Source organism: Xiphophorus hellerii, chromosome 13 (assembly GCF_003331165.1).
Source record: "Xiphophorus hellerii strain 12219 chromosome 13, Xiphophorus_hellerii-4.1, whole genome shotgun sequence".
NCBI lineage: Eukaryota > Metazoa > Chordata > Actinopteri > Cyprinodontiformes > Poeciliidae > Xiphophorus > Xiphophorus hellerii.
In genome coordinates this window covers 15,738,800-15,764,712 of record NC_045684.1, presented here as the reverse complement: position 1 = coordinate 15,764,712, position 25,913 = coordinate 15,738,800, and the positions used below count along the sequence as shown (strand labels likewise).

General features: G+C 39.6%; 1 protein-coding gene and 1 long non-coding RNA gene across 3 annotated transcripts; one reads left to right on the top strand and one right to left on the bottom strand.

Annotated features, from left to right (window-relative positions):
* On the top strand, positions 1-864 carry LOC116731474 (uncharacterized). Its single transcript, XR_004341589.1, has 2 exons — positions 1-274; positions 366-864. It is a non-coding gene; the product is annotated as an uncharacterized LOC116731474 (long non-coding RNA).
* On the bottom strand, positions 838-25,264 carry zbtb10 (zinc finger and BTB domain containing 10). 2 transcript variants are annotated; one of them, XM_032581231.1, is made up of 5 exons: positions 24,316-25,264; positions 15,203-16,235; positions 8,014-8,079; positions 6,009-6,184; positions 847-3,875 (listed from the first exon to the last, which is right to left on the bottom strand). In XM_032581231.1, exons 1-5 carry the CDS (start codon positions 24,994-24,996, stop codon positions 3,594-3,596), a joined length of 2,238 nt encoding a protein of 745 aa, XP_032437122.1. In that variant the 5' UTR covers positions 24,997-25,264; the 3' UTR covers positions 847-3,593. The 2 variants fall into 2 exon arrangements, with proteins under 2 accessions (XP_032437123.1, XP_032437122.1); XM_032581232.1 differs by lacking the exon at positions 8,014-8,079 and having other exon boundaries at positions 838-3,875.
* Positions 25,265-25,913: the final 649 nt, after the last annotated feature.

The following is a 25,913-nucleotide window of genomic DNA, read 5'->3' as shown; positions in this document are numbered from 1 at the left end:
GCAGGATTAGCTCGTAAAACCGAGCATACACACTAATCTACGGTTTAAACGCGTATTTCTATTCCTGTGGAGGTATTTTATTAGACTTTTTGGAATAGCTGACTGAATATAAAGCACTGAATGACTGCTGAGGTGACCTGAAGCCATGAATGCTTCAATGAATCTCAAACTGCGAGAACAAGTATTTCTACACGGATCAGGAAGGAGGTGGCGGGGGGATGTAAGGTAGGTTAGAAGGACGGATGGACAAGAAAAACAAAGAAAAGAAATCAAGGTAAGGTAGAGGGATGGATTTCAGACCGTGAAAGATTTCTGGAAGAAATATTCTTCTGTACTCTATTAATATTCTTTCTACATCCATCCAGATCTGAAAAATGGCTGCATTTCCATCCAGTGTGGGAGGTGGTGTGATTTATTCTGCCAGTCAGCTGTTCACTAAGTATCAACCTCAGGTGTGTCACAGTTAAAGCTGTTATTTGCGCCTCAGACAGTGGACTTTGTATGCATGAACTGCTTAGGCACTTCATTGCCTCGTTTTTTAAAGTCAGTAACAAATAACAGTTGTTTTCATGAAGACTGAATGAAAAAGGTGCACAAGAAGGTTAAAGCAATATCAAAGTTTTATTCGTAAAATGTAGTATAGAGAGGAACAGTAGTACAATTCAGACAGAAAAAAGGAAAATGTAGTTCCATCTTTGAAAACCTTTGATAAAAACGTAAAAAGAGTAACCTGAATTTGCTTCGTGTTCGGAAAAAAGGGCACTGAGGCGCGGCCCCGGGTTTTGCATCACTGTTAAAAGTTCGAGAGATAGAGAGAAGAGTTGAAAAATACAACCTTTTTTTTTCTTTTTTTTTTGCAACAGCGTAAAAAAATACAGCTGGGAAAGAAAACCTCTGCTTTACATCTGTAGTGTTTTTGCTTTGTTTGTTTTTTCTGTTTTTGTGGGATTTTTTTTCTTTTGTCGATTTTGTTGTCCATATAACAAATACAGCATAAAATCTATCATGATACATCATAGCTTTTGCGTTTCATTCATTACAGTAAAATCAGTAGGATGGTAAATAGTATCAAAAGAACAAACATAACAGATGGTGAGATGAACGAGCACGCAGCGTGAAAACGGAGAAAGCAAAAGGTTAAAAAAGTTCACCACAGCAGGAGGTTTGTGGCTGACCATGTTCCATTAATTCCATATATTCTTCATACATATATATATATATATTTATCTCATATATTCTCAACATATATTCATACATATATATATCCGCAACATAACCCCTCCCACTGTGACTCGAAGGTAAAAAGTGACACAAAGAGGATGAATATCTCTATGACTTAAAATATATCTTCTTCCACTGAGCGTATAAAGGAAGTTACACATCTTCGGTATCATTAGCACTTCAGTACATACTGTATAATTCCACTGCATACGAACAGATACTGCTGTTCCAAGCTTTAAACCTGCAAACAATCAGTGTTTCTTTACAAAAACATGTGCTTGGTGAAACAAAGGAGAAAACATAAGTGGAAAAGACAAAAAATAAAATAAAACCAAGGTAAAGTGAATGATTTTGAAGAGTAAAAACATTTAAAAATCTCAACAGTTACAGACACGAGCAAGGATTTCTGTTTTTATTTCTACACTAAGCAAGTATTCACCTGGCTTTTCCGCATACATTATATTCCAACAATAATTAATAAAAACAATTTTGGTTGGACAAATAGAAATTAACAGTCTTGATTGCATTTTGGAGTTTTTTATATATATATATATATATATATATATATGTATATATGTATATATATATATACATATATATATTATTAAATAATAAAAACAGGACATCTATTAAAAAGAAAAGATGCAACTGGAAGAAAGACAACAGTTTTTATATAGTTCCATTCAGACCCGCTTTTGGGGGAGAGACGAACATAAAAAGAAAAACTCTTTTCATGAAAAGTAAGTGCATGTCTATGAGGCGCCATAGAGCTTCACTTTATGTGGAACAAAGTGTTTTCTACCTGGCAGACCTTAAAAAAATAAAAAAGAAAACACACACACACACACAAATTAAACTGTTGACTTTAACAAATACAAAATGGAGTTGTTTTAGACTTAAAACATCACGCGTCATAAATTTCTGCACATTTCTAGCCCCGCCCCATCACAAACCAACGTTCAAGTGATTAGAAAATATATATATATATATATATATATATGCTCATTTAGCTTTCAACCTCAGTACCAAACATAAACAAACAGGTAATTGATGTCCATTTAGGTCCTCAAGATGGCGATCACAAGTACAGTTGGTAGTTTTGCAAAAAAAAAAAAGAAAAAATGGTATGTGTGTGCGCGCGTTAAATTAAAAATAAAAAGCTTCAAAACGATGGCAAAAGCATACCTGATAGTCGCCGTAGCAAAACAGTGTTCTATAGATTAAGCTGATTATATATATGCATAACTGAGTCAGTTTAAGCTTTTATGATTATAAACATCATATATAGCCTGTAGGTCCAGTATTCTGCGACAAGCATTACAGCACCAAACGTTTCATCATTTGGCAAAAATTCAAGCTTTAAGTGAAAGTCAAATGCTTTTGTTTAATAATAATAATAAAGTGTTACTGTGACGCTGTGATTTGTATAAAGCTAGCAATAACAATTCCCCTCTTTTTCTATTTTTTTTTAATATTTCCCACCCTATTTAAAACAACAAACCCAATGTTGTCTTTTTTTTTCTTCTTTTTTTAAGTATATTCAGTAGTTTTTGTTTCCTGCTAAATCTTGGTGTGCGGTCTGTTTGGCACAATATCACAGCCCTTTTTTTTTTTTTTTCTTTAAATTAATCATAAATATGGCTGTGATACATTAGAGTCACAAAACAGATTTTTTGGTTCCAAGATTTTAGCAGGGAAAGAAAATAGGAAAGACAAAAACAAAACAGAAACGAATACAATATTTAGCGCGTCTAAACCAGCTCTACAGAGCAAATATCACTCTTCCTGTGGACAGTAATGCTCTTCGTCTGTGTGCCTCAAGCAACACACTTTCAGATTGCTCGCGCACACAGAAAAAAAAAAAAAAAAACTGAAACAAAATAGCATTTAATAAGACCATAATAAGCTCTTTTCATAAATTAAATAATTAACATTTCTTTGTTTAGATGATTGGCCTACCTCAACTCAAAAAATAAAAATAAAATTACAACACCCCACCCAACTTGCACCCCGAAAAACAAACAGGAAATAAAAAATACATCACCAAAAACCTGATTCATCATATAATTCATCATTAGAATCATTCTCTTATAGGCGCTGGGCCCAGAGTTGGACACATTATAATAATAATAAAATCTGTACATATTGGAGTTCCCATACTAACAAAACTTTAAAAAAAAAAAAAAAAATCATCTCTTTGTTGTGTACTTGCACAATTAAGTAACCTCGAGGTTTGATAGCACTTTGGAGTTGATTGTTTACCAGCTAGGTTTTGTGTACATACATGTATATATATATATATATATGTATATATATATATTAAACATCAACTTTTTTTTTCAGATTTGTTTCTCAAGCTTGTTTAGATTTTTTTAGTCCTCGTCTGGAGCGGCGGCGGTGTTGCCCTCGCCCCAGTTTGATTGGTCGTTGTCGGTGGGCTCCTCCCCCTCCACGTCCTCCACTTCCTCGCCATCAAAGTCGTCATCGCGAGGAAACTCCATGCCCTCCAGGCCCTCCTGAGTGGCTTGGTGTGAGTCGGCGCAGTCGGCGCACACACCGTAGCGCCGCGAACCGTGACGGATGCCGACGCTGGCTGCAAGCATGAAGATCTTCTTGCAAACCATGCATTTGTATTTTTTGTCTTTCTTGTGCACCTGAGAATAAAAATTAAACGGGGCGATTTAAAAAAAAAAAAAAAAGTTTATTGGAGTGAAGTTGAGATCTACTTTTGTCATTTTGTGACAATTTTTAAGCTAACCCCATTTTAAAACTACATAATTATCGGTAAAGCAACATACTGCACTACTATGAACTGTGTAGCTTTTATTCGCAGTAAAACAAATTAAAGGACAAAAGATTTGGATCTTTCCCCAATTCATACTGCAGACTAAAGTATCTACATAGAAATTTTCCATAAATGCAAGCAAAAAATTGGCAGTTGCACAAAGCCTTAGTTAAACAAATTGCCCAAAAAGTCTTTTGTTCTCCAAAATGTTAAGAGTGATTTTTTTTACCCTTGAAACCTAAAATAAGAAGACACACTGTTCACTGCAGATCTACGTTTAGTCTGGGATTGTAATCGTTTCTATAAATTTACCCTTCTAAGGAAAAGATAGATGCAAATTTTATATTATTTTTAAGTAAAATGCAAAATTGCTCGTTCTTGTGATAGTTCTGGTTTAGTCTTTTACTTGTTTTGCATGTTTTAAAGTCAGTTATACACTCTGTGATAGGTTTGTTGATGATCACATGTGAAAATCAACGCTTGGAAATTCTGTAAACTTTAAGTTGTAAAACAGAAAAAGTCGCTGTGCTGGTATGCATAACATTTCAACTCCTCCAATAATAAAGGGCTCAATTGGTTTTGATTCGGCCAGCAACACAAGCTTTGCTGGTAACGGATTGGTCTAGAATAAATGGGATAAATGGGAAAGATGAATTATTTAGAGGGATGCATTAAAAAAAATTCTCAAGCTGCTAGAAGCCAATTAAGTCAACTGATTTCACAATAATACAATTAGAGTTACTTCCTGGTTTGGCTACTTTGTTGCAGTGTGACCAATAACTAAGCTCAAAGCATGCAGCCCCTTCCCAGGGAAGAGCAGAACGCTGCAGTGATCCTAATTTTCCTAAACTACCCAAAGCCTTAAGCTTCAGTAAAAATGCAAAAGGACCACAGTTGAAAATTGTCATTGTCATCTCCACGGTCATAAAATGTTTGAAGTTGAAACAAAAAGAACACCGGCTTCACATCTTACCATTTTTACATATTTGGAGAATAAGTAAATGTAAAAGGCAACTCTTGGATTGTTTTAGTGATTTTTTTTAAGAAATATGAGTTTTTATTCTGTTAGGAAGCGGGATATAAAAACTAAAGTATGGAGTTGGACACGTTTTCCACTTTCTTTATGTATACTTAAAATAAGGCAAAATCCATACTGTTCAAGCCTGCATAGGAACACAATATGGACCAGTTGCTGGTATCACAAGTAGCTGAACACTGCCCCTCCTGTACCTGTTGCTGGTCACTAGCGGTCAATATATTAAAAGAAGGTTACTGCACTTTTCTCTCTCTTGAAAGAAAAACAAATCTGGATGTAAATATTTTGGGGGGAAAAAACAAAACAAAAAACATCCAGACTACTGTGATTAGAACAGAAAAAAAAAATTCATTATTACACTGCAGTAAAAGTGTTTAATAATCTGCTAAATAATTTTAAATAATTAAATATTTTTTTTATATTTAAAAACATTGTTACTGTAATAATGTCTTAATTCAGCAGCTGTCTAAAAGGATCTTTGCAGGTTATGTCTTTTTTTTATATTATTGTGTGAATTCCTTTACACTACAACGCTGGTCCTTTTATTCAAAGATATATTTTGAAAATCTCATACCAGCCTATGCTTAGATAACAGTGTCTTTTCTTACTAAATTCTGTGGATTATCCAGATGAGGCTTTGTTGTTCGTTCAAGATTTAATACCTGGAAACGATAATCTTTGCCCTTTTCTCTTTGGCTTATGAGCACCGATCCGTTTTTGTACCACTTTGTGAGTGACCCTACCTTACTCCCTGTTTCAACGAAAACTGATAAAGAGTCTAAAAGACTCTGCTTGTGCACTCACTCCCTGTAGGAAAGCTGCCAGACCCAGAACACAAGGTGGTGTGGAATGAAGTGAGAGAGGCCAGAAATCTGTAGGGTTTGGCAGCGTTCGGGGGATGCGCACTGACCGGTGGTGAAGCGGAGGAGAAGAGGGGCGGAGTTTAGTGTGCGTGTGTTGGCTCACCAGGGAATGTCTCTTTACGTGCTCGCGGCGGGTGAACAGCTTGCCGCAGATGTCGCAGCTGAAGGAGCGCACACCTGAGTGGATGATCAGGTGCCTCTTGAGTGTGCGGCGGTGCTTGGCGATGTAGTTACAGTGGGGGCACTTGAGCTTATTGAGGGCTAGGTGTGAGGCCTCGCCTGAGGAGAGAGAAGCAAAGCAGCAGAGGACAATCAACCAGAGTCACCGTCTGTGAAACTTCAATTTGAGTTATCGAGAAGTTCCTTTAAACCAATAACGCTGAGAGGCAACAAGACTATTATCATAAAAGCTGCATTTCAATCCGAAGGCCTAATGAGAACAGGGGGTGTGTCAGGAACCAATATCCTGTTTATCAAATCAGTTGAGAGTAGAGATGCGGTGACCATTACTGCAAAAAACAAACCACAAACTGAAAAGATGCATTAAACATCATTTGCTCCAAGCTATGGAAGTCTGATAAACTGCAAAGGCACAAATGAAATCATTAAATGCGTCTGTGAGGCTGTTGCTACGTAACCGGTGTGCTACACGGAAAGAGGAAGAGCAGCCTAGTGCCAATTATGAAGCTCGGTAATTGAACACAATAAAAGATACTGAATTATGCACAACCTAGTTACAATTTTTTATTTCTAAATAACACCAAGTTTCAATAGTTTATTATGTTATATTTATGTTTATCTAATAAAAATAATGTTCTAATTTTGCATGCTTTTTTTGCTGCTGGATTTGCAGAAAATGCTCCAGTGATAGTCCTCCTGTTAGGGGAGTGGGGCTAACGCGGCAGGGCCCTTTGTTTAGGCCAGAGAGAGCAAAACAGAGGCGTTGTTAAGGTAGCTTGCCAAGGGGCGAGGAGGGGGGATGGTTGATGAGAAGCAGGTCACCTGTGTATTCCCCTCGTGTGTGTGGCTGTGGGTTTTAAACAGCTGAAAAGAAGGTAGTGGATGTACTGCAGTCTGATCATTTAAGCTACATGGAAAGTTGCAACCTCTTCGCTATCTTGGCGCTAAGGAGTGGTCTTGAAAGGTCACATTAATGTTTCTTAAATTGTGTTCCTCTGGCTTGCCCTCACTGTACAGTCTGTTCCTCTTTTGTCTGTTTTTATCTTAGACTGAATCTGAACGCTTCGGCCTGACTGTCACTTTTCTGGGAACCCCTACTAATGCGACATCCTGTCTTTCTGTATAAAAACCTTGCAGCAGGTTGGAGTTTTCAAGCATTTTATATTTGAACTCTGAAGTCCCAATTTCCAAATTGGTAGCTGGAAGAAACGCAAACTGGAATGAGAACTGAACAAAGTGAAATGAAAAGTTTGAAGTTTTTCACTAAATGGAAGACTTAAAAATCAAAAATGGCACCTGCAGAAGAGAGAGCTGGGTACAGCAACAAACTGTTAATTTGCTCTTCTGGAAGTTTGTATCTTGATAAATACTGCATAAAACACAGAAAAATATCCTTTTTGAACTGTTTTGTCAATAAAAGATAACAAAAGATAAGTCCCACTAGTATTCTGACACGCAGCTGGAACACCGGTTAGTTCGGTGTGATGTCATGTCCGGATCCGGTTCTGGATTCCAATGTGAATGGAAAGCTGGATTAGCCGACAATGCTGGTGCTTTTATAGACCCATCACTTTTCAGAAGACATGCACTGCAACAACTTTTTTTTTTTGCTTCACCTGTGCATTGTATGATCATTTTAACACTGTTAGGGAGAAAGAAAAGGCTCACGCTTCACTGTTCCTGTTTGCTCTGCTGTAACAACCAACAATGCACTTAGGGACATGTTTCCCATGAGAAAACGCCTCATCATTAGTTGGAAAAAAAATCCACTTCAGGTGAATCAACTACACTTGTAAAGCTTGGTTTAAAGGATTTATGTGTAAAAGTGTGACTCAAACCTTTTTCAAAAGAAGCACATTAACAAAATCTTTCATTACCTACTAAATTAACTGGCGATTTAAACTGTACTCTAGAGAGTGGCATCTTACCATTCTCCCAGGACTCCCCTTGCTGTAAGTCTTGCATGATGCTATACTGGATCTGATTGGCCAGCTCTGGGAAAAGGGAAGGAGGGGAAAAAGGGGGAGGAGAGAAAAAGAGAGGAGAGGAGGGTGAGAGCCTGTGGGGGATGCACACCTCACGATGTTCTGTGTACACAGCCAACCACCCCCACTCGACACAAAGGAGGCAAACAGACACTCATAGAAGCCTACTGTATGTAAAGCAGAGGTTCCCAAGACGGCAACAAGCTAAGTAGGTTTCCAGCATGGTGGGGGTTAATTAGAGAATGACAGAGTAGAGCCTTCACACCGGCTCGTCTTACACTCCGCTTTTGTAAGCACCTGTGGATGTGTGAGTATACCCTTCCTAAAGCATCAGTGCTTAGAGCCCATTAAAGACACACCCCTATGAGTGAGTGTGTGTGTGTGTGTTCATGCTCCCTGGGTCAATATTTGGAATAGTGAGGACAGCCCTGGTGCATTAGAGTGGATTAGGAAATGAAGGGACTGCCCCTGGCAGCTTTGCACCTCTCTGGGACTGGGGTGGGAGGGGGGGGAGGTTATTCTGCATGGGTGTGTTCACTTTAGAGGTCGGTGTTCATGCAAATGTCCACCTGCTCTATGTGCCTGTGCAGATACAATCATTTAAAACAATCCAACAGTCCTGCTTGGAGCAGACAGAAGAACCTGCTGGCTGTATGTGTTGTAGGAGAGTTCAGCGAGAGCAGCAGCCAGCGACAGTAAAGTACTTTAATCCTGTAAACCACTCGTAGCTGTGCTTGTTTTTAAACACTACAATGTGACTCTAAACTCGCTGCTGTGTGTCATTTTGGGGGTAAAGTTTCAAAGACCCAGAAGCTAATTAAAAACAAATATGAGAATATCATCTAGATATGCCTCTATGAAGATATAGCGTAATCATTATAGCCAGACTTATATTTTCTAGCGCTGTCGTATGTTAATGCATGTGATTAATCCAAAAAGTTTAAGCAATTTTGACCTAAAAGCCTCTTTGCAGCAGACGGTTACCTAGTTCAAAGCAGCACGTTACACGGTTTTGTACTGCGCTTACAAATGTGAGTAAAAATATGAGCAAGAAGAGGCAGGCTGGTGCATTTAGCGGCAAAATTAGCCACTGAACGCACCAGCCTGACTCGCACCAGAGTTCAAATCCTGTCCTCTGTTCCCTTGCTGTGTTTTTCATCCCTATCTTTCAAATTACTGTCAAAATGAAAGCCACTAGAGCACAAAATAATTCTTAAAAACAAAAAAAAAACTCACCATGATGGACGTTTGGTTAAAACCAATGTAGTATATAGCTTACTTATTGGAACCGTAAAGTATCCTTCCACCAAAAAACAACCAGTTGATAGTTAACCTTTCTAGATTATGTTTCAAACAAAATGATTTCTTGAGATACCTGAAAACTGAGATGTTTAGTTTGAAGCAATAAAACATTCAGCAGGTTTTGAAAATTTTTATGTTTCTCAATGATTAATCACAGAATTAGAGTGATTCATTTGCTTAAATATTTTTTTTTAAATCAATTGACAGGACTAGTATTTTTCCCCATTCTTAAAACGTGAAAGAAACAAACAAAGAAGTGTGGAGAATGCCCTTAGTCGCTGCTGGTGTTCTGTCTGATGTAACTGGGTGAGGGTTGGTGTTATAACTATAAAAATAGTATTTAAAGCTGCAGAAAGAATGCCATCATTCAGGCCACTATGTTTCCATCCTAAGGGCCTGGCAGTGCAGAACAAACTGAAGCCAAATGAAAGCCAAACGCGTGACATCACTGTGGGAAACTGGGACGACTAATATTGCTGCACAAATATTCACAGGTTCGGATGGAAGCACGCATCCGGGCTCTTTAGCTTTAGCAATCAGATTCAGTCAACAGTTTTCACCGTCAACAGAAGGGACGACACATTCAAACAACTTTATGTATTCTCGGTCATTTAAGACAACATGAGACTTCTCTACAGTAGGAATAAATACATGGGTTCTGTTTGCAATAAAAATCTAGAGAGAGAGAAAGAGAAGGAGAGGGGAAAATGCTGTCACAAACAAGTAACGTGATCTCTATAAATGGGACAGGACAACTGGGTTGAAAAATAGCATTAAGTGGGTTACAAATACTCCACATGCATGTTGAGTACTACTGAGCCTTCAAGTCTTTTTATCACCAATGTATGGGTCTAGACAGAAGGTTACTTACCCTTTGCATGATGGGAAAGTGAGAAAAACAAATATTACCACACGCTACATTGCTGTGAGCTAACCGTCACAGCAAATATACTATATGCTTCAATGCCTTTGATCGAGCTCAACAAAATGTGTGGGTGTTTTTACACGCCGAGTAGGGTCACACTTATCTTGTTTAAAGCAACATGACAGTGTGGCTGGCAAAAAGACCCCTGGGACCACTTATAGATAAATGTAAATGAATAGTTCAGTACTACAGGGAAATAAGAGTCTTTAACGTTCTGGGAGGGTGAACTCTAACTGGTCAAAAAAATATAACCCTTCAAGAAGATTGCTCTGGTTTCGTATTTAATACAAACATCAGTAGATACAATTGCAATATTGCCAAACGCATTATTTTATTAATTATATCATCACTGCATTTTTTTAATGCACTGTGTGCAGGCTGCGAAGAGTTTTGACTGCCAGAAACTGTCCTCCACTGCGGTAAAGTGTTTTATTATATAATGGAAGACAGTTCATCGTGACATGAAATGTTTCACTACTGGATAATAACACCACCTACCACAGGGAGAAATACACAAATGGTTCTTAGAAAGAACTCAATTCATGACTGAAAAATGTTATATACAGTACAAAACTGGCAAAAATCTAACCACAGAAAAATACATTCATTTTTAATGTTTACAGCTTAATATTTCTCTGCAGATCTTGGTCAATTTGCCCCTTTGCCAAATCATTTCCCCTTTTTGTTACCATCTGTTGCAATTTGTCCAATAAAACCATTTATGTAATGGATTTCAAGCACTGAGTAGTAATTTATTTATCATGGAAGTTACATATACTGATAAATTATGCAGCATAATAATCATAACAAAAGCTAAACCTCTCAAACCTGGACTGAATGATTCTACACCAATTAAAGAGAAGTAGTAGTTCTTTACACAGTTGAGCCCAATAAGTAAAATCAATAAATAAAAATTTAAAAAACAGCTAATTATACTGACCTTTTAGGAATTTTACATCAAATTCCGTTTCCGTTGACTGAACTTATTACGTTTGAGAGATCATGACCTTTGATTAAATTCAAACAACTTACCAACAACCCCCTGTAGTTAGAAATTATTTATCAGCATAAAAGACACTGGACGATTACAAATTATTGGTTCTCTTTGGGTATGAAACAATAACCAGTGTCAGAATAAAAAGTATAGTCCAAACCATGATCAAAAGTGCTTGGATTTTCAAAATGGGGATGGAAATGCCCAGGGGTCTCACTTATAAACATAGCATGCGCTCAAAATGACGACTGAAACTGGAATGTCACTTTCCACTGAAAGGTTTTGATCTACAAAAAATCCCTCACACAAACTCTGACCCACACTTAATACTTACACTTGTTTTCTAGACTGGAAACTACCATAAGAATTCTAAACAGCAAAAATAGTTAAAGTTATAGTTATAGTTAAAGAGTGTCACCTCATAAATACAAATACTTCTACTCCACATAAAGGAATTACTCCTGAAAACAACTCCAGAGGACTTGCTTCAAAAAATCTGAATTATCTCTTTAAAGGAGGAGAACAGACACTCCTCTGATCCTAAAAATAAAACCACTCCAGTAAAGTTTTCTAAAATTACCTCTTGGTTCTAACACTAATTGTTTTACAACCCTGCTTTCATATGTTCAAGACTGTGGCAAATAAGTTCTGCAACTTTAAAAACAAAACCACCTTTTGAAAAAGAAAACATCTACATCTATAGTTAAGTGTCTTACAGAGTTTAACCTTCCCAGCATGAGGCTATATTTAAACTGAACAAGATCTGAGAAAATTAGCTAAATGTAAGAGACGTGTTTTTCTTTGATAACCAACCTGTAGCTTTCTTTGGTAAAATGAGCACAGGTGGGTAAATAAAGCGGAGCAACAAAGATGTGTAGAGAATAGAAAGCAAAGGAGTTGGCAAACTTTACTGGTGTTTTCACTAGACTATTACAACACACTGGACTTCTTCATGCACACGCATAGGAGGAGCTGGAGGCACTAAGAGCATTCAAGTGCATTTAGGAAGGCCTGGGGGAGCAACAGTTTCCCCTGCTTCCTTCATTATCCTACATCAGGGAGGCCTTTGCTCTCAAACACACTGAAAGCAGTCCTCCATTTCTGCACAGCCTTTGTGACACACACACACACATCTCCTCTGCTTGTCTATACCACTTCACCTAATATATGATATCATTATGGGCTAAATGGGACCAGCAAAAGGAGGTAGTTTGAGCCAGGAGATTATCAAAAGCACAGCACTGGATATACATGCAGGGTACAATGGATAGAGCAATGTACAGATTAAGAGATTTAGGAGGGGAGAAGGAAAAGGTAAACTGACAAAACAATGGGAAAAGAACAATTTTATCATCCAAAAACGCCTAAACTTGAAGACTGGGCAGCTGGAAGACTTGTGAAGATGAAACAAAACAGTATTTTCGAGCAAACGTCTAAAGACATACAGCGTCTTGCTCTGAAATTTTCCACATTTTGCAGTTTTAAAACACATTTCAGCATTCTGTCTTATGTGATAGACAAAGTAGTGTATATTTGTGAAGTGGAAAGTAAATGCATGGTTTTTAAATACATTTTGGGAAAAGTGTGTCGTATTGAGCCCGCCAGATTTGCACATGTTTGGATGGAAAATTTTGCCAATTCTTTTTTGAAAATTTCCCAAGCTCAGTAAAACTGGACATGTGCTGAAAGGACTATTCCACAGCATGATGCTGCTACTGCCACCCTTCACCATACTGAAACAAGTATTTCACCTGTAGACTGAAAAAGTTGAATTTCTCATCGAACCAGACTACCTTCCTTGAAGTTTGTTGTGCCTCCTCGTGGTTTTTGGAAAACTTTTTTCAACAATGTCTTTCATGCAGACCAACTTATAGAGGTCCTGTCAGCAGATTCTCAGACTTGCAGGGATAATTTCTGCTCCCTCTGCCCAGCCTGTTTGTTTACATGGAACGTCATGTCCTGGTAGGTCTCCAGTGGTGCCTTACTTTTATTTTCTGATGATCGGCTAATAGACATTCAAAGCTTGGGACACTGATAAATTAAGTGCAGGCCACACTTTTCAGATTATCACCAAGATTGTATATCAAAAAAAGTTCAAAACCTTGTAAGATATTTCTACCATTACAGAAATATGCACTACTTTGTGTTGGTTTATCGCAAAAAGTCCCAGCAAAACAACATGTTCAAATGAACAAGTCAGGGGTGGGAATACTTTTGCAAGACACTGCAGTTCTTTATGGGTGAATACAAGTACTGATTAGCTATGTTTGAGTCAAACTTTTTAAATTATTCTGCAATGAACGACAATTTATAAGAGAAAAAAAGCTGATAACACATGTTATAAGTTACTTTGAGAGTAGTTTAATATTTCAAATAACTCCAGTCAGAATAACTTCCATAAGAAAAGTCCTGATATACAACAATGTCCAATTAAAAATAAGTAAATATAAGTATTTTTTTAACAAAAAAGGTAAATGGAAAGTAGAAACAGTAGATGAGCGAGGAGAGTTAGTGAAGCATATGGCAGATAAACAACTAGCTAATTTGGTGACATCACTGCTGGACACAGGAACTTGCTCTTTTACAAGCCCCTGACCATGTTTGCAGAATCAATCTCAACACATCATTCAAGTAAATAGGAAGCACTCTGTTACGGAGTAGGAGTAGAAATTCCTAACATGAACTTTTATGGCTAAACTCCAGCCACTCTAGCTAGAAAACCCCCAAATGCATCGACTGATTATTTATATCTCTACATTCCTGAAACATCTCTGAAATTCTTGCATCATCTGCAGGCCCAAAAAAAGATCCACAAAACAATTCAGTTTGAAAAGTTATTACAATTGGTCTCTGTATAAAGTTCTTCTCTGACCTTTCTGTGACCCTGTCCATTGTTAATCTTTAGGTACTAGAAGCTTATGTACTAGAGGCTACTTAAACATGCAAAGCACGTTAAACTGAATGCCCTCCCTTCCCTGCTGTCTCTATCCAGAGCTTCCCATTCACAGATCAGCCATAACATTATGACAACAAACAAACTTGTGAAAAACAAACTGTTGTCATCATAGTGGCAGTAGGTTTGATGTATTAAACAACAAGTGAGCAACCTGCTGTTGAGGTTTGTGTGTTGAAAGCAGTAAAAAAAAAAGAAGAAAAAATGACAAATTTACGTAAAAATATTAAGCTACTGAGATCCCAAGGTAAGAAAACTGGTGAACCAATAACACGGGGAAGAAAGTCAAGGCCCACTGATATGCAATCGGAGCAGTTCCACTTGTTGATAAGATTTGTGCCATTTATTGCTATGACAAAGAGCAAAACATTTCTCATTTTCAGACTCTTAATCCAACAAGTACTAACTAAAGTTGTTAAAAGGAAAATCAAGGATGAAGGATGTAATTGAAATATTATTTCAGAAATTTAAGTTTTATGCAATGAATAAAATAAGCTGTAGAAACTCAAATATTTTGGATTCCCCCTCCCCCAGATTTAGGCTTGTAAAATTCTAAAGTATCTGAAAATGGATACAAGATCAACAAAAGAAATTGAAATGATTAATCTAATGTTCTTACTCAAATTGATAAGAGAGTCTGTTTGGGTTTTTTGGTTTTAGGATAAACAATGTTTAATCCAACAAATCATTAATTAAATAAGTATAATTCATCAAACCCCCACTTCAGAGCTTTGAAAGAGCTGAAAAAACTGATAACTTGGAGCCAGGTACCATCCAGAAGCCTTGTTGACTCATACAGATCGGTGCTACTTTGACCTATGTGTAATCATATAGTTATGGCTCAACAGTGTATAATCTTCACATTATAATCGCACTCAGGCTATATCTTAATCAGAGTTGTGAAATGACAATAGTAAACACGAGAAAATGCTTTCTAGATCTCCAATGTGCGCCTTACCAGCATTTTCTGAGAGTGAGGAGAAGTCCTCTCTGGGGTAGGAGGCCGACGGTTGGATGAACATCCCTTCATCGAATCCTTCTTCAGGCTCTGGCTGGAAGTTGTAGACGAATCGCCTTGTGGTGGTCTGCTTTTTCCGCCGCCCACTTCCCGCGGCAGCGTCCGTCGCCTCTCGCTTTATTGCGGCAGGCGCTGCCGCGGTGCCCCCCGCGACAGGCTCGTTCCAGACGAAGACCTGCGTCTGGCTGCTTGCTGCTCGCATGTCATTGGTCTCTGCTGAGTCAGATGAGGTTTCATTGTGGTGGGTCCAGTTACCAGACGCCCCTGGGGTCACAAGGGCACAGCCCTCAACCCCGGCCCCCGTCACCTCTATATCACTGGTTTCCTCCTTTACCCTGCCATTAACATCGTCTTCTTCAATTGCATCCTTTCCTTGGTTGCCGCTTGCCTTGATTGACAGCTTGGACAGGATACTCGTGGCCCAAAAGTTGCTTGGTTTCCGATCCAGCCCTCTCTGTCCCTCCTTGGCCACTGTCTGCCTCTTGTTGTAGTCCACCACCACCGAATCAGGAGCCTCTTGTTTAATGCTGATATTCAGAGCGTCCTTTATGAAAGCCCTACACGACTGTACAACCTCCGTCATCTGGAGGTAACTCGCAACAGTCATCACCTCAATGGCATTTTGGCTTGTGAGCAGCAAATTTCCGGAGTAGAGAAAGTCGAGGATGACCGAGAAGCCCTGCACGGCAGCAACATCAAGGTGTGTGACAGTGGCTTGGTCCTGCGCCTCGCTCTTGGTCAGACAGTAGAGAGTTTTGAAGTAGCGGCTGCCCGCCACCAGGATGTTCTTGTGCGCGCGGAACACCTGGCCTGAGACAACTATGTTCACATCACAGAGGATGCCACTTTTGCGCTGTTTGTCCAACTCTTGTAGTAGCTGGTAACAGTAGGAGTTTTCATTGGGCTTGTTGCGGTAGTCGTCCTCTGAGCAGTTAGTGGAGGGGCTGGTGTTGTCCAATGGTCTCACAGTCTCCTTATAGCAAAAAGGGAGAAGAAAACAAAACATTAGTGGAGGAAAAAAAACAACATATGCAAAATCTCATGGTATTAAATAGAAATGTGTCCCCTCACAATGTAGTCCATCCATGAAACTTGCATGTTTGCTACTAGCATGCAAGTTGGTCTCAAGAAATAAGTATTGTTATAATCCCCAGATAGGAAGGTGTGTCCTTTATATGCGACACCCTGAATCTATGTATGAGACGATATATAAAAAGGTTTCATAAAATCTGCAAATGAATTTTAAAGGAATCACTGTTCAGTGTCAAAATACCAGGTTTAGGTGTGTCCATTAAATTATTTTTAGATTTTTACATAAATATGCTCAATTTCTCCCCAAAAAAATGCCCTTTAAAGAGCTTCTCCAAGTTTCAGAGAATTAAAATGCCATTATTGCAAGTTTTAAAAAATTAAAACTTGCAATAATGACAAAAGAATAACTTGATAACTTGTTTTTTTTCTGCATTTACACCTTTGTTACTTTAAATCTTCACACAGAAAAATAATTCAGTAAGCTTCATAACACTGACTTACAACTGCTTCAAACCAAAATTTGTTACATTTACGTTCTCCTATGAGGAAGAAGCTGGTTGCAAAAAAAGTAACAAGAAAAAATTGAGCTGAACTAGAACCATGGCTAAAACACAAAGAATAAAGTATATTTCTCAAAAACAAAATAGAAACAAAGACATTAATGGTAGAATCATAAATTTAAGACATAACAGAGTGAAATTATAGACCTAATATGGGAAATTCTAAGGTATTTAATACTTTTACGTCTAAAATTGAGATTATTAAATTTAAGAATTTGACTTAGCAACACTCAGTTCTGATATACAGCCCTTTGTTTATGGCAACAGTTTAAACTAGCGCAACACAATATATTAAATAGTAATAACTTATTGTAAAATCTCTATTTGTGGCGTGCCGTGGTGGCGTAGGGGATAGCCGACCCATGTTTGGAGGCCTTGAGTCCTCGATGCGGCCGTCGCGGGTTCGATTCCCGGGCCAGACGATATTTGCCGCATGTCTTCCCCCCTTTCCTGTCAGCCTACTTTCATATAAAGGACACTAGAGCCCACAAAAGACCCCCTGGAGGGGTAAAAAAAACAAACTATTTGTTAGATTTAAAAAAAAAGGTGGATTTTTTTTATTTTCTAAAAAAAAAAAAAAGTTAAATTATATTGCTCTAGTGAGCTTAATATTGTGTATTTCCTTCTGACACTTTGTACGTGTATTGCTACACCTTAATAAACTTTCACACAAATATAGACACACAAACAGGTTTCTTCCGTCTGTTTATATACAGTGGAAACATGCACACACATCCCCTTGACTCTCTGTCTGACACCACTGCACCTGCCTCAAAGAGGTGAAACAGGTTCAACAGGCTACTGTTAAGAGGGGGGCAGGTAAGAATGAGGCAGCGAAAGACATTACTTTAAGGCTTGCTCGTAAACAGCCATATAATCAAATCGTTTCCTCAAACAAACTTTAACCTCACAACGACAGATAAAAAACATGCAATGAAAGACTTTATTAAGCAGTTATCTAACAGTCAACCTGCCGTTTGCTCTTACGTCAGGTCTTTCAGGTACGTACGCGTCAATAAATATTTTAATAAGTTTCCCAAAATACCAGGGAACATGTACAGACTCGCTGAATTTAGCGAAGCAAATGAGAGAACAGTGTTAAGGTGGTAATAAGGATCAGTCTCTTCTGAAAGATCAGCCTGAGTTCAATAAATATTTGAGCTTATTCTTCTTCAGCTCCTAAAATGCTTTTTTTTTAAGTCGTTTGCATATATAATTCAGTTAATATACTGTATATGTATGAGATACAAGAACACAACCTGCCTGTTGAATGGGAGGAGAACTGGCAAAGCATAGACCTACCCTGCAACATCCCACTCACCCGGGTATTCATACACCAGGGAGGGGGAGGGCAAAGAGCCAGCATGACAGGGAGCAGAAGACAGTGTACACATACATGCATACGCTCAGTAAATACACGGCATCATTATAACCCGCAAAAGGCTGGGCTGAGGTGAGTCCTTAAGCGTCCTGATATAACAATAGAAAAACATTTTTAAAAGCTGGAGAGCATAAAGGTGCTTTTTGTTTTGTTTCGTGCTTTTTCCCCAACATAATACACACAACCAGAGCGTAGATCTCTGGCTCATTTTCGAATTGCACAGCAGATGTCCTAATCCAGAATAATTCACATTGCTCTGGCCCTGCATTTTTGCCCCCACCCACCCCCATCTCTGCCTCGCACGCTTGCGTGTGCGCGCACGGGTTGAAGCCAGGCTGCCCACACGTACACACAGCTGGGGCTTCGGACCGGGTAATTCAGATTAAATCCATTTCTCAGAGGTCCCCACCCAGCCCCCACCTACCCACCACCCCCCACTCCCTCCACACTGCAGCTCTTGTCCAGGGCAGCCTGGGCACAGAGGGCTGTATGGGTGGGGTGGGGGGCGGGGGGGGGGCTTATCGTCCTCTGCCACAGCTGGAAGGGGGAGAGATGGAGCGAGATGGGATAGAATAAAATGAGAGGCAGAATGAGGGAGAGATGGAGTGAGTGGAGATTGGGTGGTAGATATAAAAAAATGAATAAAACAAAACAAAAGAGAATGCAAATACAAACTATTAAGAGACAATGATTGCAAGGGTTTGTGGGAGAAAAATATACATGTCGCACACACATGACAAAATAAGGTAAAGGGAGAGCGATGAGAATTATTGGTGCGCAGATTAACGACATGAACTAAAGGACGGGAATTGAGAGCAAAAACCTGAGCTCTATGAAAAAAACAGGCTGAGGAGACGATGTGGACCAAAGGGGGACAGAAAGCCAGCGCGATAGAGAAGGAGTTGTCGGGTCACCCCATTTTAGCATTCACAATAGCCTGTGCTCTCCCCGAGGCTGATTGTCCACTCACTGTGGGCCTTTGTAAAAAGGCTTGGCACTCAACTCTCTTATTACACAGCAGCTCCCACTGACAAATGCAGAAAAGAGCCCTGGTGCATGTGGGCGAGTCTAAGAGGTTGAGCAGAGAGGATGAGAAATTAGTCCATGATGTACACATCAAAGCCTCTGGAGGGGTACATCCACCCTGCTGAGTACTAAGGTTGAATATATTTGTGTGGTAAAGTGAAGGTCCACAGAGATCAGCTGGTAAACACAAGTGGGCAATTTTATAGCTTGCCTGGCCAGTCAGGAACTCAAAATCTGATTTTTATCTGATTAGTAAATGCACCGTATGAAAAGACTAAGACTACAGGTATTGATAACACTCTTCCATGGGGAAGTTGTTACTGTGGGAAGAAGAAAGTTAGCCATTTTCAGTATCAGTGTGTTTTTTAAAAATAAATTTAATGGTATCTGAGATGCAACAAGTGGAGGCCTGGTGGTCATTTCTTTTACTTTTAGAGCAAAACTATTTTTGTGGGATTGTGACTACATGGAAAGATTCGTAGTTCACTCTTATCACATACCACAAAGGTTTGTGAAAATATGTCCAAAATGACCATCCTCATATATAATGAATTTAGAAATGTTAGCAGATGTTTGAAAACCTCAGAGAAGAGATAAGTGGGTGTCAGCCTTCTTCAGGGAAGGAGTTAATTATCGTGTAGTGCAAATAATGTAAGAAGAAATACTGCTAAAATCCATTACTATCACTAATATAAGATGCTACAAGTATGAAGCATGTAAAAACAAAGTACTATTATTATGTTCATGTAAAATCATATTTTTCCTAAAACAATGTGTTGCTTCTGCTCCAAATCAAAATAATTATTGGCTACTCACAGCAAATGCATCTTTAACTATCCAATTTTAGTTCCAAACGAGAAAATATAATCTGATAAAAACTGATCCTGGCAGGCCAAACGTTTACAAAAGCAAGAGATCAGAAATTTGTCACGAATAAAGCAAGAAGAGCCATGCTGGCTTTTGAGTTAAATTGTACTTGTTAGATTTGACTTGTTCTCTTGATTTGACAAGCTTTTAACCATTTATATAGCAACAGGAAAATATAACCTAAAGATGAGAGATCTTTTTGCAGGTCTCTGCACCTTCAACTTTTAAATTCCCACAGATTTTCTATGTTTGAACGTTAATAGTCCAACTATCCGGGTGCTGGATAGGTTGCTTCATCCTGGCCTCATCAGCGGCAGCATCCCTTCTCCAGATGTGCCACGTATGAGCTGAGAGCTTAGAGAGACCAGTAGACCAACCCTGTGCAGCAGATGCTGGAGGCAAAACCTAACTAAGCCAAGAAAGAATTGAGAGACGATATCAACCTCTGCCAAGTCCTTATTCGTTCCAGAGATTGCAAAAGGTGAACCAAGAGGAGATGGGCAAGATGAGTCCTTTGATGTAGGTCAAAAAGAAAAGTTTGAAAAGCCAAACGTATGCTGCCAGTCTAGTGATTTACAGGTGCATTAAATGAATCAAGATGGCTTTAAAGTCAAGCTTAGCAATGTAGTGTATCAGCACTCAAAAAATGTACTACCACAAACCCAAACAATCCACAAAGTCCCAAGGCCAGCAAATGCATGAAAAAACTTTTAGACACACCATGAACAAAATCATGTGATGCAACTCCTGTCTTCATGCAACATAAAGACCCACTGGAACCACTTTTGTTTACCTTTAATGCACATGTTATCCTCCATTTGCACACCCGTACCCCACCCACCCAGCATCTATCCTGTCCCATGACCAGTGCAGCCCAGAGGCCATCTCCAGCGCTCTTTGCCTAATTCTGCTGGTCCTCCGCTACGCCTGGCCCCTCCTCCTCGCCCGGCCCGTCTGTCCCTTAGATGCTAGAACAATATCGCAGTGTGCATTTGGCCCAAGGTGTGGGAGGGCTGCTCTGAGTGTCTCCCTGCGTACCAACAATGCTAAACAGCTATGGTGGGGGTGCCACAAGAAAGGGGGTTTTTAGCAAGAAGAATTCTCCCTCTGGCTTCACCCCACCCATTCCCCCTGACCTGTGGCCCCCAATAAACATCCCATCTATCTGCTAGGCTCCACCGGGTGTGTCTCCTTCCCCATTTGGGGAGACACTGCAATTATGAATAAGTGTTTGTCATAACCAAATTTAGGGAGGGGGGGTGAAAATTACTTAACAGTTCTGAAGATATCTGAATTTCCTGTCTGAGGATTAACTGTGATGATCTCATCTCACACTAAGATCAAGAAAAAGATAGGCATCGGTTAAGCTGTGACAAAGATTTTTTTTTATTCCAACATAGCAAAGTTTATTAATTGTGTGCTTAGTAGCAACAAAAAGAGAAGCATGACAGTGACACAAAAGGGAAAAACAGAGAATGAATGGAGAGAACAGTTGTATAGGACTGGAACAAGTTTCATGTGACAATTCAATGCATCTTTGTTTCATATGGTAGAAATGGAAACACAGTCATAGTTTGGCTTAAAGAGTTTAAATAGAAGGCAATAACACATAGGTCTGTGGGCAGTGGACACTGACAAAGAATTGACACATACTTGATTACTCTTCTGAGGAAAACTGAGGCAACAGTAACTCATGACATCATGCATATAACAAAATGAGAAAAATGTTGCCTGTTCAACATTTAAGATTGAAATATTTGATTTCAGACACCCAAGGTCAACTTTTATACTGCCGTAACTTCTCACCAGAGAGAAGTAGCAAAGGAAGCATAAGACAGCACGGAGAGAATTAAGAACAACAGCCCCCTTTTTTCTAAGGATACCCACATTTATTACAGCTGCCCTGGTGTACCGAGGCTAATTGAGTTAACTTTAACAAATGCAGCAGAGGAATGACTAACATCAGGAATGAGTGTAGAGAACAAGACGTCGTCTCATAACGTCTTTAATCTGCTGCTTCACAATGCTTTACAACTTCTATTATCATATTCAAGAAGCACTCCTATGAAAGCTCTGAACTGAAGAAGACAAATCAGAAATAAATAACTGTACAGCTAATTAAGTTGTACATACAAACTAAACACAGAAACGGGACTTTGTAGCTCAAACAGTCTCCTTAGTGGTGTCTGGGGTCCTTGTTGCTAGGGAAAAGCCACACCAAGCCCCTAATCCACTCCTACTGCTCTCCTTACCAATTAGAGATGTGTACAAGTTAGTGGATGACTTTAAGTAATTCTGATTAGCAACTGCGTGTACAAAGGAAGGGAACTAAATGTAGTAGTGAAATCCTCTCTGCTCACAAATTAGAGTCAAATAGGACCCTGTTCTTAATTCTCCTGACAGCTCAGGCCATTGTCAGTACATGAGGCGGTACACGACCATGTTTAAGGAACAGAAAATGTGGGCACTAATCGGTGAATCAATGTTTCAAACCGAGCAATTTGTATATACCGACATCACAAAAAATCTGCTGTAGATGTGCTGCCTCTGCTCTAATAAAATTAAGAAAACCAATAAAAAGACCTCATGTACATCAGCAACTAAATACTTATACTATTAAAGAGTCTTGACTTTCTTTAACAACATTCAGCATGATGATACTGACAATACACGTCTACCTCCCTCAACCTTACGGTCAGTAATTTTTATAGCCCAATATTAAAAAGAAGTCATTGCAAAGTCAGTTAGTAGATGGTTATAATAATAATAAACCAGGATGGAGACCTCCATATTAGCATTTTGAGAGAGAGTTGTTTATGTTTATTGTTGTCCATTTTTACCTGCACACAAGACTTTTAAGATTTTTGTTTCTGAATCAACTTGCAGTATATTGCGAGGAAGTGTGGTTATGTGACTCCATTATGAGAGGTATGGATTCAACCAGGTATGGATTCAACATTTTTCAAATAAAAACAAATGAATCAAGATTTTATATGGCCTTCTAGCAATATTTATGATTATGTCAATTCATTCAGAACAAAACTTGCAGGTGCAAAGCTATAATGCTGGTTATGAAGTTAGGGTACCAATGGCAAAAAGCAAACTGAGCCTTGTCTCTCACATTTTGCATACCCAATAATGTATTTGACTACCATAGTCGCACCATAAATTCACATCTCCTACATTAATTGTTTCAAAGAAAACAAACTGGTAATGCCCTTGGAAGCTTGATCAATGCATCTCTAATGATTTCCCTAAACAGTAGGCAAAAAGTCCAGTTGTATAGATATAAGATGATTCAGGTGATGCTGTGCTACTTGATTACTAACATCTATTTCACTGATTCCTCCCTGTTGTAAGGTCGCCTGTGGGCAAAGCAAGCTGTCAGGCTCCAGCCAGCATGATTTACTCCCCTCCTCTTGTTCAGCCTTGCAAGTGACACCATCTATGGATTTTGGGGGGTCATTCTCGCACAATGCCTCTAATTTAGCTCCCTGAAGGGAGGAGTAGGAAGAGGTTGGTGGAGGAAGAAATGCGCCAAAGGTCACCCGTGACTGCAAGGCAGTGGAGTTAGCATGAGAGGCAGGGGGGTTGGGTAAGGGGTGCGGTTCCCCAAAGGCTGTCAGGGTCGAGCCCTTGCCATTGTTTGACCTCTAGGCAAGCTAGCAATCAACACAACAGCCAATACAATAGTACTAAATTCTATATGACACAATTACTGCCTTACATTTGTGAATCAAAGTGTTGCTTTAACGATGCATTCTGAGACTCAACCTCTTGGTGTAGCAGGTGTCAAACAGGAGCAGGTGTAATTACTCTGATATCTGAAGGGACAGTTCATTTTAAACCTTGAAATGTTTTCTTAAAACCATCTATAAGTGGCTCACTGTTATAAGTGACCTCACCACCCTTAATGACCATCTACCTTTAGCTTGACAGCAACGCCTTAAGCGGCTAGAAAGCTATGCTAGCTGTTAGCTAAAGCTAGAAGGCTGGAGCTAACTAATTAGCCAGGGGGAGGGATTGGGAAGCTTAGGTAAAAGCCAATTTTCGCCTTAGCTTTATATTTTAAGTTCTTCGACGTAAAAAAGCAACGATAAAAGAAGTAACGAATTGATAGTTTGACAGTTGTCTGACTGGTATTTCATGTTACGTAGGTAAACGGAAGCGCAGCCAGCTAACGTTACCTGTTTGGTGGGGTCATTTCTACCGTGCTCGGAAGACAGGTGATGTCTCAGCAGCAAGGCCCGCTTGTAGTTACGGCTCCCTTTGACGAGCTCGTCGCTGTTTTTAGTGGCAATGTTGTGGCACCAAGAACAAGACATGAGTCCCGTCTCTTGGCAGAATTTGAGCCATGGGAATTCTTGCAGCCACGCAGCGTGGAATCGTGAGTGTTTCTGAAGCAGGGTCTGCGGTCTCATCTCTACCCCAGATTTCCTGGAACCAGTTTCGCCTCCCCTCACAACGCCCCGACACTCTTGTCCTTCTTCAGTGTTGTTGGTGGGACCGTTCCCCGCTGTCCAGCTATTTCCCTCCCTACACCCGTCGTCTCCTTCAACCGAGCCCGCACGATCGTCCCCGTCCCCGGTTGCACAGCTGCCCCCTTCCGGGTCCTCTTCCTCCTCCGCCTCGGGCTCCGTGCTGTCGCTGACAGACCCAGCGCCCTCCACTCTCTTCTGCGACGGTCCCTTCGCCCCCAGATCCCTGTCCTCCTCTTGATCCGGCCTATTCCCGTTAAAATGTCGGTCTTGACAGGCCGGGGCCTCCCAGCTGTTACAGTTGCCCCCGCCGATGCCGCTGGAGCCCGTTAACCCAGCTGATCCACCTCCTCGGAAAGCCAGAGACCTGCGATTTCTCTCACCGGACATTTTTTCTTTATAAATATTACTATCTTCACTTTCCCAACAGTGTCTACCCTCCAGCGAATAAACAGTGAATTTAAAAGCGATGTCTTTCCCCGAAAGAGATGGCCCGCCGTCGTTTCTTTCCCCTGCCTGGCCCTCCCGGTGAGAGTATGTAGGTTATGCGGAAATAAATAAAGGTTTTAAACGCATAATGAATTTCAGGGTTCTCGCTGCGTCCGCGCAGGCCCCGCAGAGGTCGAATGGCAACGACTTTCCTCCCCACAATGCACCTCGACCAGAGCGAGGGGGGGGAGACTGGAGAGACAGAGAAGGAAGGGGGGAGAAAGGGGGACGGCTTTAAAGGGAGATGGGGGTGCTGTTGATCTGCAAGAGGTCCTTTGTATTTTAAGGCTGCACCCATTTTCCGCGTGCTTTTCATCTTTTGACTTTGCTTTTTATTCGGTCTATAAATGCTGACATGTGTTCCCCTCTTTAGCTCAAAGCATTGTGACCACAATGGTCATATGACTTCTACAGGAATACATTAACCGGGAGGTGTACATTTTATTAATAATAATAATAATAATAATAATAATAATAATAATGCTATTAGAACAAATTTATTCTCCTCTGGTATTCCTGCATAAATATTAATTAAATATTAATATTCATTTGATATATCTACATGAGAGAAGCTTGGCAATTTTAATTCTAAATTGATCATATTTATTGATATTCTTTAACACTGTCGATGACACTAATGACACCACACATGACCACTTTAGTCTTTATTTATTCCTGCTTCTGACCAATAAAATTATAGTGAGATTTATAAACAGCTATTTTCTAGTTAGCTGTTTATAAATCTGTATTGTATTGTAAACTGATATAAAATACCGTGATTTCATATCAGTTTAATAAAACACATAATAACAAATCAA